General features: G+C 42.1%; 1 protein-coding gene across 3 annotated transcripts in view; it reads left to right on the forward strand.

The window, feature by feature from the left end:
• The window catches only part of ACTN1 (actinin alpha 1), a 140,903-nt gene that overhangs the window by 80,743 nt on the left and 40,120 nt on the right, over nucleotides 1–20,040 (forward strand). For all 3 annotated transcript variants that reach the window (XM_069092009.1, XM_069092008.1, XM_069092007.1), the window contains exons 2-7: nucleotides 1,554–1,668; nucleotides 5,973–6,092; nucleotides 13,917–14,003; nucleotides 14,746–14,833; nucleotides 16,440–16,518; nucleotides 18,867–18,948. In XM_069092009.1, the coding sequence (XP_068948110.1) occupies nucleotides 1,554–1,668; nucleotides 5,973–6,092; nucleotides 13,917–14,003; nucleotides 14,746–14,833; nucleotides 16,440–16,518; nucleotides 18,867–18,948 (571 nt within the window). The remainder of the gene's footprint in view (nucleotides 1–1,553; nucleotides 1,669–5,972; nucleotides 6,093–13,916; nucleotides 14,004–14,745; nucleotides 14,834–16,439; nucleotides 16,519–18,866; nucleotides 18,949–20,040) is intronic.

Raw genomic sequence — 20,040 nt, forward strand, 5'->3', positions numbered from 1 at the left:
ACAACATCAACAGCAACGGCCAATCTTTCCTATGATGAGAAGTTCTGTTATTAAAGTCAGTGCATCCATCATGCTCACTCTCTTATCAGTCCATTCTGTGTACTGGCTCCTTCCTTGGTGTCTACAACCATGTCAATGTTTCCTCCATACTTAAAAAAATAAACCCTCCAATTGATTCTAACATCCAACTAGCAACCATCCAGTACTTCTCCTGCTCTTTTGCCCAACTCCTTGAGAAATCCGTCTACACTAGGTGACTCCACTCATCTATTTCTAAACCCTCTACAGTCGGGCTTCCAACCTCATCATTCAACCGAAGCTGCTCTCTTCAAACTTAACATTCATATTATATTGTTGAATTGAATGATTTTTTTCTGGACTTTTTGTGGCACTGGACATCAGTGTTCACCCTTTGGGTCCTTTTTCTTCTCTTTTAAATTTTTGCGCATCTTCTCTTTGTTATTTAGTAATTTTAGTCATGTCCCACTCTCCTTGACCTCCATTTGGGATTTTCTTGGCAAAGATGCTGGCATGACTTATCATTTCCTTCTCCAGTTCATTTTACAGATGAGGAAACTGAGGCAAACAGTTAAGTGACTTCCCCAGGGTCACACAGCTAGTTGGTGTGTGAAGCCAGCTTTGAACTCGGGAAGAGGAGTTTGCCTTGTGCCAGGTCTGGCGCACTAACCACTACGCCACCTAGCTCCCTATGGTACTATTTAGTTCAGAGAAATCTGGAAGAGCCAAAAGGAGTGAGGTAGATATGAGACCCAATCTAGCTGTGTCCTTTAGAGCAGGGTGTAATTCCTGGGAAACAAATGATTGGCTGGTAGTTTATGTGAGTTCAAGAAGGAAGTGAGTAGTCATCCTCCTTGCCTTTCCTGTTTGTCATGGAGAGTAGCAACTTGATTATAGAAAGAACTTCAGCAGCTTTCCCATGGGACCTGAAAAACCTGTGCAATCATGGAAGCCTCCCCAGATAAAACTGAGAAGGACTAGTTAGTCTTTCACATCTTCCCACTACCTGCTATTCTTTTTCATTCCTGCCAAGGTGTCTAGGTGTCCAGTTAAAGGCTAGTCTCTCACTGCTCTCCCCACCATGTCCTATAGCTACCCCATTCTTGACTCATCTCTTCACCCTGCCCCAACAAAACTTAATGCTTTCTGGTGATCTAAGGAGTCTATTCTCAGTAAGTTTTCAAGAAGGAAGGGATGGAGAAAACTAATAGTGAAGTGTTAGTAAACATTCCTGGAGATGGTTGCCTTAAACACCAAATAATGCTACTGTGTATAACCCAATGGAGAACCATCTAATAGTGAAATTTAGGACCCAAACTCTGTAGGGTAACTCATTATTTTTCAGTATAAAACTGAACTGAAAGCTCTCATTTCCCCCCTGGCCAAAGGATCTACTTGCCCTCTCCAGTCTTGGAAGTCAGGCCTCTTCTCAGGATTGATAGAAGGAATCAAAAACTCTACCGAGCCACTAAGATGACAGGATGAGACTAATGAGTCTGGGGATACTGATCCCTCTCCTTCTTTCTCTTTCTTAGACATTCACAGCGTGGTGCAATTCACACCTCCGAAAGGCGGGCACCCAGATTGAAAACATAGAGGAGGATTTCCGGGATGGCCTGAAGCTCATGTTGCTACTGGAGGTCATTTCAGGTGAGGCTGGAATCAAGAGATGTTTGGGAAACATCGAGCAAATATTGTCCGAGATGGAAGACCATAAGGGCAGGTAGCAGGGTCCACCTTGTGACTCACTTTAGTAAAGTTACTTTGTGTATTCTATCCATTTTGGAAAAATGAGCCCAGGTTTACAAATAGTTCAAACCTGTGGCCAGCCATGCATCTGTCCTTTGGAAACAGCATGATAGAGAGCAGAATTTCTTAACCTGGGGTCTGTGAACTTTTCTTTTTTTAATATTTAATTTTTTTGGAGGGGGGAATTGGGGTTAAGTGACTTGCCCAAGGTCACATGGCTAGTTTTTGTGTTAAGTGTCTGGGGCCGGATTTGAACTCAGGTCCTCCTGGCTCCAGAGCTGGCGCTCTATTCACTGCGCCACCTAGCTGCCCCTTGTCTTTTATTTTTTTTTTAATATTTTATTTTGTAAGATTAAAAATTTAGCACAATTATCTCATGAGTTTCAAGGAAATGGGATATATTTTTCCATACTCTACTATTTTTTTTGTATCTTAGAGGATATAAAGCCTAATATCTTCATTTTATTTTTTTAAAGTTAGTTTATTTTTAGTTTTCAACATTCACACCTATAAGTTTTAAGTTTTCTCCTCCTCTTTCCTCTTCCCCCTCCCCAAGAAGGCATCGTGAACTTGTCTTTTAAAAAATATTTTGATAACTATAACATAATTAGTTTCTTTTGTAATACTATGTATTTTATTTTATGCATTTTAAAACATTATGCTGAGAAGAGGTCCATAGGTTTTGCCAGACCGCCAAAAGAATCCGTGATACAAAACCTTTTTAAGAACACTTGATGAAGAGGAAAGAACATTGAGTAGCAGGTTTGGGGCACTGTCTAATTGACCATGGAATATTGGGAAAGAGCCTTAGCATCTCTGGGTCTTAGTTTCTTCATCTGTAAGACAATGAGGGAATTGGACTAGATGAACTCTAAAATCCCTTCTAAAGCTAGTGTCCCATTTTTCCCAGTCATGAATACAATGGAGGTTGATATTGCCTGAAAACTCCAGTGCCCATTGGGTGACACTCTTTACAAAGCAGAGACTCCTTTTTTTTTTAAGCAGTTGGGGTTAAGTAACTTGCTCAAGGTTACACAGCCAGTTATTTCTGGGTGTGGTGCTGAGTGTCTGAGCCCGGGATTTGATCCTCAGGTCATCCCGACACTGACACTGGAGCCACACTGACACTGGAGCCAGTGCTCTTACTTGCTGAGCCACCTGGCTGCCCCTAAGCAATTAGGGTTAAGTAACTTGCACAAGGTTACAGGGCCAGGTGTTTCTGGGTGGGTGCTAAGTGTCTGAGCCCAGGATTCGATCTCCAGGTCATCCTGACTCTGGGGCTTGTGCTCTTACTCGCTGTGCTACCTGGCCACCCCAAAGCAGAGACTTCTAAAACCCTAGAACCCTCATCTACCTTTGCCTTTAGACAGAGTTAGTTCTTCCCCCTCAGGAGGTTAGAGATGGGGCAAAGCAGTCTGTCATATTAATTTTTAAATTGGAATATTTTTGGAGAACTTTGGAGGGGGGGGTAAAAGAGAGAAAATGTAGGGGAGGAAAGGGGAATGGCTGTATGGCCCCACTGCTGCTACTGTTCTGTAAAGTGAGATAGGAAGAATCCACTTTCCCAACTGGCCCCCTTTTACTCAATCCTTCACAGTCTGTCCAGTGCCTGTAGCTTAGTTGGGCTCACTCAAGTGGTGTAGGGGAATCAGGGACTTAGCTGAAGTAGAAATCATCTGAGAAGGAAGAAAATTCCTGTTGGTACCATGCTACCCATGTCATATATGTGCTTCTGGAGTCTCTTTATTAATTGGTAGAAGGTAGGATTAATGAATTATGGGTTATCAAGTTTTTCCATATCCTGAGAGCTCATGAGCTCTGGAGACCTATAAATGGAAAGTACTGATTTAATAATAAAACAAAAATCGGGGCAGCTAGGTGGCGCAGTGAATAGAGCACTGGCCCTGGAGTCAGGAGGACCTGAGTTTAAATCCAGCCTCAGACACTTGACATACTTAATAGCTGTGTGACTTTGGGCAAGTCACTTAACCCCAATTGCCTTGCCTTACCCCCTCAAAAAAAAACCCAAACCATAATAAAACAAAAATCAAGCCTCCTTGATTGGTTTTAAAAGACCCAGACTCTATCTGAGGAAAGAAATCTGTTTACCACCTGTAGCCTATGAGACTTAGGTCTATATGAGGGGCCCTTGAGGCAAACACCATTGTAGAAGGGCTTAGGAGGGAAGGACATTCTCACCAGGAAGATTGGGGTTGCACTGAACTATGTCTTTCCCCTTTCCCACTCTGACCGAGAGGAAGTAGGATTAGGTATTAAGGTGGTGGTGAGTCAGTCCTCGATTGTGGTGGAAGAATGTGTCTTTGTTTGGGAGGGTGGTGGGATGGATTGAAGGGAAGCATGTGGCATTGAGCAGTGGTATGCTGCCCAGAGTGGGCTGGATTGAAATCTCTGGGAGAAAGGTTTCAATCCTGAGATTGGCATTGGGAACAAGTACCTTAGAGTTGGAAGAAGGGAGGGCAGGGCCCAGGGAGAGGCAAACCTCCCAGCTCAGTGAGCTGGTTCCCTTCCATATAAGTGGCTTTTATGTTTGCTTCCTGCTAAAAAGCCAGGGGCCCCTTTCCCTATTGCATTAAACCTGTAAGTCTATTTCAGTCTCCTTTTAAAAATTTTTGCCAAGCTTTATTGATACCTGTTTTTTTTATTCCATGATTTCCCCTTAAATTCTCCCTTCTCCCTTACCACCTCTTTTTCCCACGTGCCACTGAACCCCTCCATGTAGGCTCCCCCGCTCCTGAAAGAAAAAAGAAAAGAAAAGAAATTTAAGCAAAGCCAAGCAACATGGCTACCTAATTTGATAGCCTAGACCTCTATCTCTCTTTCCTGGTAGAAGAAAAGTGAGTTTCATTTTAACCTCTCTACTTACCAAGTTATTAGGCAGTAGGGGGTGAAGTGGGTAGAGTGCTGGGCCTAAAGTCAGGAAGACTTCTCTTCCTAAGTTCAAATCCATCTTCAGACACTTAATAGCTGTATGACCCTGGGCATGTCACTTAATCCTGTTTGCCTCAGCTTTCTCATTGTAAAATGAACTTGAGAAGGAAATGGCAAACCTCTCCAGGATCTTTGCCAAGAAAACCCCATATGGGATCACAATGAGTCGAAACAATTTGAATGACTTAACAAAAGTTATTACAGCTGAGCAAAACAAATGACTGTGTTGGCCAGGTCTGATAAAGTATGCTTATTCTGCACTCAAAGCTCCTCACCTCTGCTGAGAGTAGGGAAGCGTGCTCCACTCATCATTCCCTGAAGCTCTGATTGATCAGAGTCCTGATGTCTTTTATTTTTCTTTACATTATGATGGTCATTGTGCTTTGTTTCTTTGCTCTGTTAATGCTCTGATTAGTCCCACTAGTTTTTCTAAGAATTTCAGCTATTACACAGTTTATGGGCACCATTCCAAAAAAAATTTGAATGCCTTCAGTCCATTGTAGGAGAATCTATATTGCCTACTGTAGCACAGGCAGAAGTCTATGGTGACAATAATCATGATTCTTTCCCCTAGTGTTTTAATGTTTCCTAAAGTGTTTTCCTCATGGGAACTCTTTGAGGTGAGGTGGTTGATGTAGGTATTATCCTCGTATTACAAGAGAGAAAAAGGAAGCCCCAAAGGTGAAATAACTTCCCTTAGGTTATACAGTAAGTTATACGGGAACCAAAACTTGAGCTGTGGTCTTCCAATTGTAAAGCCAGTGCTCTTTCCAATGCACCAAATGACAGTTGCAAGACTCTGTTTATATGGGAGGCCCAAGGTGGCGGTGTGCTTTGGGCGAGATCGGTGCTGGCCTAAAACTTCCTCAGTGGCTTGTCAAGTGACCTGGGACCAGACACCTCTCTCTTTGCCTTTTTAATCATCACAAGTGGCTGACGAGAAATGATGTGAACAGCCACTCTCTCTTCCCCCTCCGCCAAGTTCAGGAGGGCAGTAGAAATGTTTGAAGCACAGGAATGCCTGATGTCTTTGAAGGAGGAAGCACCTCTCCCCCTTTTTTGCCTACACTGGTGTTTCTGCTCACTGTCCATTTATTTCCTGCTATGCCTTCAATAAATGCCCTGATACAAGAGCCTTCATTCACCTGGGTGGGGGTAGCAGAGAGCAGTGACATATTCTCTCTTTATTTGAGTGTCTTATTTTTCTCAAGCTTTTTCTTTTTTTTTTTTTTTTCCTTTCTGTTCTCTCCAATTAGGTGAACGTTTGGCCAAGCCAGAGCGAGGCAAGATGAGGGTACACAAAATCTCCAATGTGAATAAAGCCCTGGATTTCATTGCTAGCAAAGGGGTCAAACTGGTCTCCATTGGAGCAGAAGGTAAAAATCCTGCTTCCTTGGGTGGTGGAATCTAGTGAGACAAACGGTGATAGCTCATGCTTGTGTTTCTGCTCATTTCTCTCCCATTTCATTTCATTTGCAGATTCGGTGATGACACACACCAAGGCACTGGGGGAGGAATATCTTAGGCTTCAAGGCCATTTACTCCACATCTTTTTCCTCTTGTCATATCACTGTCATTTCAGAGGCAGCTGGGTGGCACAGTGGATAGAGTGCCAGAGTGGATGGGGTGCCAGGAAGACCTGAGTTCAAAATCAGCTTCTTGCACTTTGTAGGGCAAGTCACTTATCCCATTTGCCTCAGTTTCTTCATCTATAAAATGGGGATATAAAACATTTTATATTAACTGTTAAAATATTAGATATATTACATATAAAATAGCACACTTCAGGGTTGTGGTGACATGATAAAATAATAAATGACATAGTAATTGTTAAAGACTTACCAGAGCATTAAGAGTTGTAGAAATGTTAGTTGTTGTTATTAATTTCCTAGGACCAGGATCCCCCGCCATAACAGAACCCTCTCTTGTAACAAAGAAATACAGTTAAGCAAAACTCATCAGATACATATTGATCACATTTAACAAGTTTTGTCTCATTATGTACTCAGAGGATACTTCTCTGGAATGTGGAGGTGGCCTACAAACTTCTTTGTTAGGCCTCTGAGGTCAAGATAGGTCACTGCATTAGCCAGTGCTCTGATGTCTTTCAGGTTTTGTTTTTTAGAATACTATAGTTATTGACTCAGTGATTCTAGTTCTGCTAATTTCACTCTCAACGAATTTATAGAAGCCTTTCCAAGTTCCTCTGAGTTTTTCATGTGTCATTTCTTATGGCTCAGTAATGTTGTGATATATTAATTTACCACAAATTCTTTAGCCTTTCCTCCACTGACAGGTGTAGTCACAAGAGTTCATTTCTCAGACTTTTCTTTATACTTTCAGAAACAACCCATTTCTGAAACCATTTAGCTGGAAGCCTATAGGGGGCTGGCTGATTAAGGCTGTGCCACTGACAAATGAGCATTCCATCTGGAATTAGAGTCTGATGGGAAAGTGGGAAGAATAAGAAAGCTGTTAGCAGAAAATAGGGAGCAGGGAGGGATTGCGTCTGTGTGAATCCTGAGAGAGTCTTTCAAGCTATCTCTGGGCAAGCTACTTACTGTTCAGGAACCTCTAATAACCAGCATGCATGAGGACTTTGGAGAGGCAAGAAGGTAATAAGCCCACACTTATTCACATGCATGTGAAGAATCCTCTTCTCTCCTTTTTTTAAACTTCCTGGCTTTCTACTTCTTGGATCAGGCCCAGCCTGTTACCAGAAGGGAAGGGCTTATTTTCCTAGCAGTTACAAAGGCTGAGGCATCTCCTAAGGGAGCCAACTTTTATATAGTTCAAATTCATTAGTGCTTTAGAATTCACAAAGTACTTTCCTTAGCCCAAGGAGAAGAAGGTGGTGTAAGTATTAGGATTCCTATTTTACATATGAAGATACTGAAGCTGACAGGTCAAGTGACTTTCCCAAGGTCACACAACACATACATATTGGATGGAGCCAGGTTTTCTCACCTCAAGCCAGTGCCTTTTTTACTTTTTCACATGCAGCTTCTCAGTAAGGGGAAGTCCACCTACACAATGAGGATTTTTTAGAGGCTGACCTTTATAATAGGAATCATTTGAAAAAGAATGGGAATTGAAGCTCTATTGAGACTAAGTGAGGAAAGATTGTTCTGTATAAAAGGAGCTAGAGAGACTTTGTGAGAGGATGCCAAATTCCTTCAACAAACATTAAACATCTGTTACCTTGTAGAGAGAGTGTTACCTTCCAGGCTACTAAGTGCTGGGGATACAAATTGTCCTTGCCCTGAAAGACCTCATATTTTTTGGGGAAAACAATTTTCTTGTGTTCAGTTAAATCAATACAAAATATTTGTATAGTAATTCCAGGGCACTGACCACTAGGGTAATCAGAAAAGGCCTCAGTGGGAGCAGGCACTTGAACTGATCTTTGAAGGAAAGTAGGGATTCTATCTGGGGAGGGGGAGTGGGTGGGGTTCATTTCAGGCATGGAGGACAGCCTCTGCAAAGACACAAGGCAAAGATTTCGTATCATGTATATGCAACAGCAGGTAGCTCAGTTTGGCTGGAACATTGAGTGGGTGGGGGAGTGGGTAGGAGAGCATTGAAACCAGTTTGAAAGGATATGTTTGAACCAGATTGTGAAAGGCTTTACATGCCAAATGGAGGAGTTTGAATTTAAGTTATCCTGGAGTCCATAGGGAACCATTGAAACTTCTTGAGCAGGGTCAGAATTAAGTGGGCATGAACTAGATTACAGGATCAGAGTCTGAAAAAACCATCAAGTCCAACCTATGTCTCAATAAGAGGGGTCTGCAACATAGCCAGCAAAGCAGTTATTTAGCTTTGCTTTAAGACCTCCAGTGAGAGGGAACTTGGTGTTTTGAGAGGCCCCTCCGTTGCACTTTCGCATCATTTATACCATCAAGTTTAAGTCTTCCTCTGTGCAGCCCACACAGTGCAAATATTACTCTTCTCATATGTGATAGCAATTCAGATACTTGTACGTAGCTATTTTGTTCCCTCCTAAACCTTCTCTTCTCAGACCAAGAGAGATAGAAAAGGTGGGATACTAACACCATGAGCTTGGCACTAAATAAGATCTAAGAACTAGAAGCATCGGTCAGGGCTCCTCCCTGAGATGTCTCACACCTGCTTGCCCTCCCCTGTGGCTGATCTCATTTCTTATGCCCAACCTGGTTTTCTTTATTTTGATAAGTTGTTTCAGTTTTATTAACTAATGTGGATCATCTATATTTCAGTTGACAAATTTTTGGAGTTGTGATAGCCTGAAAAATTCACTTCCTGCTAGATTAAACTTTTGTTTATTTAGCCATTCTAGTCCTCGGACGGCATGGGCACCTCATCTGACAAGTACTTGACGTTTTCTAGATTGGCATAGGTACTTGACAGTGTGGGCTCAACTGGCATGAGGCCATCACCATAGCACAATGAGATAAATGTAGGAGGTTTTTAGTAAAGGATATTATTCAGTTCTTCAGTAGATCCATGTTATCATTGATGAGAACTCCCTTCGTAGTTGCACAGTGGTTAGAGGGGGCTGTGCCTGGAGTCAAGAAGACCTGAGTTCAAATCTGGTCACCAACACTTATTAACTGTATTACTCTGGGCTTGTCATTTAACTTCTGTTGGCCTCAGTTTCCTCTCAACTGTAAAATGGGAATAGTAATAGCATCTACCTTGCACTGTTGTAAGGATCAAAGGAGAAAATATAAGGAGTGCTTAGCATAGTATCTGGCACATGGTGGATGCTGTATAAAACTCATTTCCTTCCCTCCTTTTAGGTACAGATCAAAAACTATTCATGTCTTATCTTGTGTGATTCAACATGTTCTTTCATAGTCATTCATTCCACAGAGGATCATTCAGTCAAGAAGCATTGATTAAATGCCTCCTGTGTGCCAGCCACTTGTGTCAAGGAGTCTTGGAAACATTCCTCTAGGTCTTTTTTACATAAGTAGCAGTGCAGTATTAATTATTCTTACTGTTCATCTATCACCCTTTACTTTCAGCATAACTGGCCCAATAACAATACAGCTGCATATTATTTTATTATTATTATATTATTTTATATATATTTTATAATATATTTTATATATTTATAAAATAATATATTCTTTTATTACAGTTGCATAATATTTTATGCTTTTGAAGTATTTTTGTGTATTTTATCCTTATTCTCACCAAAACCCATTGAGTTGTGATGTAGAATGTAATCTCCTTGAGGACAGGTACTGTTTGTCATTTTTTCTTTGAAATAATTTAGAGCATCTTAATAAATACTTGTTGAATTGAATTAGGCGGGACTGACACTGGTCCCCTTTGACAGATGAGATTCAGTAATTAGAAAGGGCAGTGAATTGCCTCGTGTTTACACAGCAGAATCAGGACCCAAACTCAAGTCTTTGGACTCTTGAAGATCGTTGTTGCCTTTACTCCAGACCTGGAAGCTGCAAATTTCTTTCTCTCTGCCTCTCTCAAACAATTAATCTTTACTGTATCCTGCTGTCTGCCTCTTGGCCAATCAGTTATAAACAGTGTCCTGAGTACCTACTTTGTGGTCAGCACTATACTAACATTTAAAAATATAAGACATGGGTGCTGCCCTCAAGGAACTTAGTCTAGTTAGGAAATAATATATGGAAAAATGATATATGGAGTAATTATACTGATACCATAGTCTTGTTTAATTCTGCAGGTGTAGTAGTGATTCAGAGATAAGGGCAAGAGTAATGGGGTTTGGAAGCAGTCTGGGAAAGACTTAGAAAGGAAGAAGTAAGATGGTGAGCTCCATCTTAAAGGATGGGTAAAATGTGAAGAGAGGCTATGCTACCTAAAGAGGATGTTTTTAGAGGGGGGAATCTCCTGAGATGGATGCTCTGGTGCTTCTAATCACACTAGAAGAATTGTCAGGATGGAGGAATGGGAAATATAACTTCCAGGTTAGATTTAGGTGACTGTGGCTGGCCCTGGAATGCCACCGGGCAGGAGGCCCTTGTCTTCTGTCCCCACAGGCTATAGAGGATGTTGGTGAATGAGGTGGGGTAGGAAGGCTTAGCAGATCTTCTGCATGGCTGAGAACACTGGCTTCACTTGACAACCCAGGTAATGATGCTTAGACTTTAAGTGGAACAAATAGCACTGTGCTGACTATCATGGACAGAATGAAGGGAGGCATTGTGGGGCAATGGATCAAAGTTAAATAAAATGAACCCTGCCACATGCAAGCTGCGTGATCTGAAGCCTTCGGCTTCCCCTCTAATGGGAGTAGGTTGGCATTGTACTCTGAGGTTCTAATCTTCTCTGATCCTGTTTTACTTGATACTTAACATTTTGCATTTGTCTGCATGTATATTCCTCAATAACTTTCTTTTTTTTTTTTTTTTAAGCAATCAGGGTTAAGTAACTTGCTCAAGGTTATACGGCCAGTTATTTCTGGGTGTGGTGCTGAGTATGTGAGCCCGAATTTGATCCAGGTCATCCCGACACTGGAGCCGGTGCTCTTACTTGCTGAGCTACCTGGCTGCCCCTAAGCAATTGGGGTTAAGTAACTTGCTCAAGGTTACATGGCCAGGTGTTTCTGGGTGGGTGCTAAGTGTCTGAGCCCGGGATTCGATCTCCAGGTCTTCTCAACACTGGAGCCGGTGCTCTTACTTGCTGTGCTACCTGGCCGCCCCTCCTCAATAATTTTCAAAGCGATTGACTGCTCTTGGACACACCTGTTAGTATTGCCCCTTCCTCCCCCTCCACTTCAGTAAAGTTATCTTCTCATCTCTTTGGGATAAAACGTATTCTTTGTAATTTTCCAACATTGATTTTCACTTGTTTGGATGTTTTTTCCCATTGCCATTGGGAGAGTCATTGTTTTCTCAGCTCTGTTTTCACTTTGCATGAATTACCTGTATGCTCTCCTGTATTCATCATGTTCTGTTTCTTACTGAATACTAATAGTCTATTACATTGATGCACCACCATTTTTAGTGTTAAGTTCAATGAACTTCCATCTTCTGACCTGCAAAATGGGGATAATGGTGGTTGCAAAGGAAACTTTCTGTAAATCTTAAAGCATTCTATAGAAAGACACTTGTGTGGACTTTAGCAAGGAAAGGGCTGGTGGTTTTCCCCTTCTTTATATAGTATCTATTTCAGTGTAAGCCTCTAGGAAATGCTCCCCTCTGCAGTTGGCAGCCATAAGTAGATGATTTCTGCATCCCTTCCCATACTTCATTTACCAGGGTGGGATGCTACCCAACTGGGTTTATGAGCAATCTTTGACCCCTGTGAGCTGCAGTCTAGCCAGCAGGCAGGAAGGAAGCAGAGATTAGATTCTTGGTGGGAATCCTTGCAGCTTCAGGATTTTTGACATCCATGATCCTCCTGTCTCAGCCACAGGCCCAATTCCTGACAAAGTGTAAGTGTGAACAAGGTGGAATCTTCAACCTGCTCCTATAAAAGACAATACAAAAAGAATACTTGGAGAGCATAGCTAGCTGTGGCAAAACTTAAATTTACTGAGTCTCAGTTGCTGTGCCTGCAAAATGAATGGTTTAAATTAGATGGTCTAATCCCTTCCAGCATCAAGATTATGGTAGGTTTTAAGGCTATATCCCAGGCACGGCTTTGGACTGGTGCATGCAAAGTTAAGGCCCAGCCCAAATTTTAATTGTGGACTTTAAGTGACTCCCATGTTCATCTTGGAGCTCATGCTCCATTTAAAAAGTTTTTTTAAAAAATTTTTTGCTTTTGGAGGGCAGTCCGGGTTAAGGGACTTGCCCAAGGTCATTCGGCTAGTTTTTGTGTTAAGTGTCTGAGGTCGGATTTGAACTCAGGTCCTCCTGACTCCAGGGCTGGTGCTCTATTCACTGTGCCACCTAGCTGCCCTGACTCCCAGTCCATTTTCTATGGAGGATTGAGTCAGTTCATCAATAAGCATTTATTAATGGTCTGATGTATGCCAGACACTAGAGATGCCGAGAACAAAATGAAATAATCCTTGTCCTCAACAAATTTACATTTTATTGGAGGAAAAATTTTGTACATCTATAAATATGAGGTCATTTCAAGAGAGAGATAGAGAGTAGCTGGGGTAAATTGGGCCAGACCTCGTGGAGAAGGTGAAGCTTGATAAGAGGTTTAGGGGAAAATAGGGGTTCTAATTAAAAAAAAAAAGGTGAGGAGGGAATGTAAACTCGACATGGAAGTGGAGAAGAAGAACTTGGAGCATCTTCTAGGTCACTTCAGGCCCAGCCAGCCCCATCTTTCGGTGTTTGTGTTATCAGGGGCCCTCTATCAGCACCTTTTTGGGGGAAATGCCCTTCTCATTATTCTTTACTCTCCCCTTTTCTTTCCCACCTTCCTTGTTCTCCTCACCACGTGACCTGAGCAGAGGCCTCGCTTTGAAGGGAATAAGTGTTTATATTGCACCTACTATGTGCCAGGCACTGTACAAAGTCATTTTACAAATATTACCTCGTTGGAGTTTCACAATAATCTTGTAATCCTGATGCTACTATTACCCCCATCTTACAGATAAGGAAGCAGAGGCACTCAGAGGTTATCCAAGTGACTTGCCCATGGTTGTACATCTAGTCAGTGTCTGAGGGCAGATTTGAGCTTGGGTCTTCCTGACTCCAGGCCTAGAACTCTATCCATGGCACCACCTCGTTGCTTCAGGGGAGGCAGCAGCAACTCCGCCATGCTGGTATCCTGGCTTCTTTGGCATCCATCTTTGTGTAGTGGAAAAAGACTGGTTTTGGAATCAGAGAACTTGGATTCAAATTCCGACTCCGAAGCGATTCCCTACAGGGAATCTGCTTGGGCTACCTGTAGTGACTTTGGACAAGTCCATTTGACAGCCTCTCTATGCCTCAAGGCTAGGTGACCTCTGGAGTCACTTCTGGCTCTAAATTCATGTTCCCAGATTAGACATTTTCCTGCCAAAGAACAGAGCATATGTGACTTGTAGGAATAAGGTGGGGTCATTTAGATCAATTTCATGGTACTGTTGTACCTTCCTAACCTAGTCCCCAGAACCTTAGCCCACATAGCAAAGTATAGCTGAGTTTAGGCAGTGTTCTGGTTTTCTAGCCCTGATTTCCAGACTGAGAGATGCCTGATACAAACCGTTTGTGGTCTCTAGTCAGTCTTACTCCCGTGGCTACCTGAGACCATTTTAATATTTGTCTGCTTTTGTTCTTCTGCAGAAATTGTGGATGGGAATGTGAAAATGACCCTAGGGATGATTTGGACCATCATCCTTCGCTTTGCTATTCAGGATATCTCAGTGGAAGGTATGGCTGGGCTTCATCCCACCCTCTTCTCTCACATTTTCTCCAGATGCTTTTCCACCTCTTTTCTTCTTGTATGTATACAACCTGAGGGATTCTTTCCTAGGCAGTGTCTGGGCACAGTTTGGTGTGTGATGATAACCTGGATCTTCTCACTTATACTCACTATTTGTGTTATGTTGAAGGTTCATTCTGGACAAATGATACTATTTAGGGAGGGAAATGGGGAGGTTAACCCTTTTCCGTAACACATCTGGCTATGTTCATGGTAGTTATCATAGAGCAGAAGAAGGAGATGCTTGCCTAGTAGTTATATGGTGGTGTTGACCAGACCCACTAGACTTCGATTATGATGATACTCTGACTGGTAACAGTAGGAAAGTATTCCATATTCTGCTCTTCCAATACTTCCTCCCTCCCCCCTTACTATCTACATGGGCAAGTCAGCCCCATGGCCGCTCTGGACTGGTGGGGATTTGAGATAGGGGAGGTACAAGATGATACCCAAGTCAATGGGGACCCCTCCCAAGCTCTCCTAAAAGACTCAGTGCCCGATGATGGATGGGGAGCTGGGCTATCCCATTTCAGAGAGAAGGGATTGTGTTTGAAACAAAGGTGGGAGGTGATTCCACTAGCCATCATACCGAGGAACCGCATGTTACTGCTCTGAATGACCCTGGTACATGCATATCTGTTCAGCAGCACAACTAACTTGCCCCTTTCTCCTGTTTTGCCCACTTCACAGAGACATCAGCAAAGGAAGGGCTGCTGCTGTGGTGTCAGAGGAAGACAGCTCCATATAAAAATGTAAACATTCAGAACTTCCACATCAGGTATGTGATGTACATGTGACATTACAATCCTAACTAGGCTGTTTTGACCAAGGTGCTATAGAATCCCTTTTCCCTCCCTCCCCCAGCTATATCAGACTAATCTAAGCAGAGATTTTGGGTGTATGTGGAGTATTGAAAAAAAATACTAATTTTAAAAATATCACCTGCAGTTCCTAATTTAGCCCTTCTTGCTTCCTCCCCAAAACCCATTCCTTGTAATAAAGAGGAGAAAAGGAGGAAAAAAACGCCAGATCAGTAAAATTAACTAACACATTGGAAAAAGGCTGAAGTTATATATACTATTTCACAACCATCGTCCCTTTTGTGAGGAAGGGAGGGGAAGGTACTGAACATCTATTCTTAGAAAGGCTATCTGTTCGGAAGATGGTTATATTTCTTTCTTATCTCCTCCAATGTTTAGCACATGTTCATTACATATTTTTTTTAAGCAATTGGGGTTAAATAACTTGCTCAAGGTTACAAGGCCAGTTATTTCTGGGTGTGGTGCTAAGTATCTGAGCCCGGATTCGATCCCAGGTCATCCCAACACTGGGGCCAGTGCTCTTACTCACTGTGCTACCTGGCCGCCCCTCATTACATATTTTTTTTTTTTGCCTTTTGGAGGGCAATTGGAGTTAAGTAACTTGCCCAAGGTTACACGGCTAGTATTTTTGTGTGGGTGTTGTGTCTCAGTCCAGAACCGAACTCGGGTCTTCCCAACTCCAGGGCTCATTGCATATTTTTTGAGATGGATGTTGATCTTGGCCTAATCCCCCTGGAACAGTGTATCACACAGCATAGCAGAAGGGGGTTGGAGCAGGGAATTATAATGCAATTCAATTCAGTTTATCATATATAGAGAGTTCTTAATATCTGCAAAGAGATGGTGTTGGAAAGAGTAGGCAGTTTGCAGTCCTGGCTCCCTGGACATCAGGTCATTAAAAATTGGAGATGGGGTTTGATTGGGAAACGGTAGTTCTTTTCTGTATTCTGTTTCCCAGTCTTTGACTTGCACCTCACCCAATTTGAAAATAAAGGACGCCTGCATGCTTACTTACACATGGTCAGCATGAATGGAATATAGACCATTCTGCCATAAATAAAAAATAATAATGAAGACAGTCTTAGATTAACTGGAAAAAAATTTTTTTTATGTATTAAAAGTTATTAATTTATATGTAAATAGTTATTAAGCAAGCTTAGTTGGTTGAATTAGATAGTATCCAACTTTTAATAAAACATTTAAAAATATATTAAAAGAAAGATGATAAAAGTCTTCCTGCCCAATCTTTTCTTCTCCCCATCCAAGAAAGGCAACATGGAACACTGGATAGAGGTCTGACTCTGGAGTCAGGAGGACCTGGGTTCAAATTCTACCTCAGATACATACTAGTTGTGTGACCTTAGGCCAATCACGGCTTCTCTGGGCCTCATTTCTTCAGCTGTAGAATGAAAGAGTTGGACCCAAAGATCTATAAGATCCTTTCTAGTTCTAACTCTGTGCTCCTGTAACCCTGTGATCCCTCACCTCCTCTCACTGACTGATCCCCATCCTCTCCTCCAAACTTAATGCATTTTTGTGATTCATTCTTTCTCTCCTTTACAGCTGGAAAGATGGTCTTGGGTTCTGTGCACTGATCCATAGACACCGACCAGAACTCATTGATTATGGGAAGCTGCGGAAGGTACTTACTGACAATTTGGAGGCAAATGTTAGAAATCCTTCCTCCCTTCTGTCAGCAGTGATGTTAGCCCTATAAGTTCAGTGGGGAAAAAGAAAAAAAGTGCTTTTAATCAGTTGACTGTTGGGGTGGAATCCAGAGACGAAACCATTCCATTTTGAGACAACAAAACAAGACAAAATGCTTTGAGCTCTTTCAGAGTGTAAAGCTCCCCTACCTGCGTGAAGGAGAGGTTTCCTGAGTATGACTGCACATGGTTCCCTGCTAGGCTCTGTACTCTGCATCAGTGGGACCTCAGCCTTTGAGAAGGTGCCAATCTAAGCCATTAGTGACAACCCCGTTCATTATAATAATGGTTCCAGCTACCATATACCACGCTCCTTCATAAACCCACAGCTTGTAGTGACTTCTCCAGAGATCTCTGAGTACCCATAAGGCTATTCATCCTTAGTGCTGGGGGAGGTGGGGAGTGGGTGTCACTTCACAGTGTGCTCACACGTAGGGAGTCTATCACAAATCAGGAGGAAGTTGAATGAGACATCAAAAAGGTTTTTGTCTTGTTTTGTTTTTTTAAGTCAGGCGCCATCAGTGAGTTATCTCTGTCAGAATGTGTTAATAGCTTAAACAAGGACACATGAAATGATTGGTTATAGCAAGGACCTAGGTTATACAAGGACATAGGGAAATGATTGATTATTGCTAGGACCAGGTTGGATGGCAAACCTGGACCTGAGAGGCAGTGCTTAGAATGGGTATGTGTTCCTTATTAGTAGCAAAATCCCTGGCCAGGCCAGATGATGAAAAGTGACTTACCTGAAAAGAAAGCAGCTGGGGCCTGAGGATATGAGATCTTAGATATGACAGTTCGTTAAATAGCTTTTATTGCAGGAGTTCCTGGTCTTGGTTCATATGCTTTCCTTCTCCCCCCAAAAAAGGGGGGTGGTTTGTGGATAGATTTCAGAGGGCCTGGGAACTTGGTTAGGAAAAACATTACACCTTTATTTTCACTAACTTCTAATAACATCAGTTGGATATTCTCTTCATTTATTTAAAGACATTTTTCTGAGAAAGGGCCCATAGGCTTCATCAGATTGCCAGATGAATGGGTCCATGACAGAAAAAAGGTGAAGAACCTCTGATTTGTTGTACAGTTTCCACAGCTCTGATCGCTTTTGGCCATTTTAATCAACTTCCTCCTTTAAAGAGGCCTATGCAGTTGTTCTAGGGCATAAACTTCACCCCCGCGCTTCCCTGTTAGGAAAAACCTTGATTCCTATTTTGCACATGGGGAAACTGAAGCACAGGCTAATGAACTGGCTTATTATTTGGTTGGGCCATGAAGGAGTAATCAGAAAGAGAAATTGTTATTCATTAACTCCCTGCAAAACTGAATCTAAGATTCCTCAAGGAGGCAAAAGATGTCCTATTAGGCAAGACCTTCAAGAAGACAGACAAATTTCTTTCAAAATTCAGTTATTTCTTCCCTCTCATGCCCTGAGTAGCAAACAGGTATTTCTCTCCATTTCCCTAGTTGAGAAATCTGAAGCCTTGGGAGGTAAAGGAGGCCAAGTCATAAACCCACACCTTTCACCACTTGTTACCTCCCAACTTGATAATATTAGCTCATCTTTCTCTAACACTTTGCAGGACCCTTTTCTCATGAGAACTCTGCAGTAAGTTGTGTACATATTATACTCATTTTGCAGAGGAATGAAACTAAGGTTTATGTAAAGTTACTTTCCCACAGTTATCTAGCCAGTGGTATCAGAGCTTGTATTTAATCTCCAAGTCCAGTGTTCTTTCTACTATATCATTATTACCCTGTAGATAATAATTGGGACTGGGTGCTATGTGAAAACTTGGCCTTCTTGACTGGTTTTTTGATTGACCAAATCCTGAAGTACACTGCCCTATTGAGAAAACTGCTCTTACAGCACCCCCTGGTGGCTACTTAGCAAATCAGCAACATGGCCAACAAAGATGGAAAACCCTTAGAGTGAAACATCAATCAATTTAATAGGATTCCTTGCCAAATCTGCTGTTTCTAAGTGTCTTGGTTTCCATTGGCAAGGCTGTAAGGACTTCCCATCCTGGAGGAAGGATAATAATAAACAGCTAGATTTGAGATGGCCCAGCCAGTCCATGGTGTGTGTGTGTGTCTGTGCTTATGTGTCTTTGCGTGTGTGTATGTATGTATGTATGTATGTGTACGTGTGTGTGAGTGATGAGCCCATTCAGTTGAGCCAGCCAGTCCTTCTCTTCCATCTTGCTCCATAGAGAGAGAGGCTGACCAGTGCTTCCCCAGGTTCTCACAGTTATGCCTTTGTTTTTCTTCCTTCCATTCACATTAGGATGACCCACTCACCAACCTAAATACAGCTTTTGATGTGGCAGAGAAATACCTGGATATCCCAAAGATGCTGGATGCAGAAGGTAGCAAAGCTTTTTTTTTCATCCTCACAAGATCTGTCCTTGATTTCTCTCCCCTCACCCTGATATACTAAGCTGCCAGAGGGACTCTGAGCTGCTTATTCACTCTTCTCTTTTATTGTAGTCATTTGAGTCAATCCAGTTAGCAGTCATTAAATGCCCTTTATGTTCTAGGATCATGTTCAGTGTTCTAGGATTACGTTTCTAGTTATTGTTCTAGGACCTGGGGATACATTGATAAAATTTCAGTATATAGACATATGAACGAATATAAAATATCTGGGAAAGTAAATACAAAGTGATAATTGGTGTGTGTGAGGAGGGAGGTGCAAACAACTGAAGTGATTGGGAAAGGCTTGATAGCGCCTGAGCTGAACCTTGAAGGGATTCTGAGAGGCACAAGTGATTAGAGCATGATAAGCAAGGGAGACAGCTTGTCCAAAGGATCATAGGAAGAAGACAGAATGTTACATAGAGGGAGCAGGAGATAGGTCAGTTTGACTGGGTCATAGAATGGGTGGGGTGGGAGGAATGTGAAAGTCTAGGAAGATAACTTTAGAGCCAGATTGGGAGAGCCTTTACATGTCCAATAAAGGAATTTGTATTTTATCCTAAAGGCAATAGGGAGTGATCTAGGCAAAGAAGTGGTGAGGACCCAAATTAGGGAGGTTACGATGGGGTGAGAGAAGGGTTTGGCTGTGGGTGATTTTCTATAAGTAGACCCAACAGAACTTGTTAAATGACAGGTGAGGGGGAAGGGTGAGTTGAAAATGATTTCAAGGTTGCAAACCTGAATGACTGAAGGGGGATGGTAGTGTTTAAACAGAAATGGTAAGTTAGGAAGAAGTTTGGATGGGGGGGGGGTTGGTGACCATGAGTTCCATTTTTTTTTCTTTTTTAAATTTATGAGGCCTCTGAGATAGCTAAGTAGAGATGTCCTATAGGCAGTTGATTTGCTAGACAGGAGGTAAAGAATTGATGGGGAGATTGTGCGAATCATCTTTATGGAGGTGATCAGAACAGATTCCTGGAATAGACATATACATAGCAGGTAGGATCCAGATGATGCATAGAGAGAGACTGGAGATGGGGATG

The sequence above is a fragment of the Petaurus breviceps genome, unplaced genomic scaffold (genome assembly GCF_028583685.1).
Source record: "Petaurus breviceps papuanus isolate PSGF00001 unplaced genomic scaffold, PetGlider_PUasm1.0 189, whole genome shotgun sequence".
NCBI lineage: Eukaryota > Metazoa > Chordata > Mammalia > Diprotodontia > Petauridae > Petaurus > Petaurus breviceps.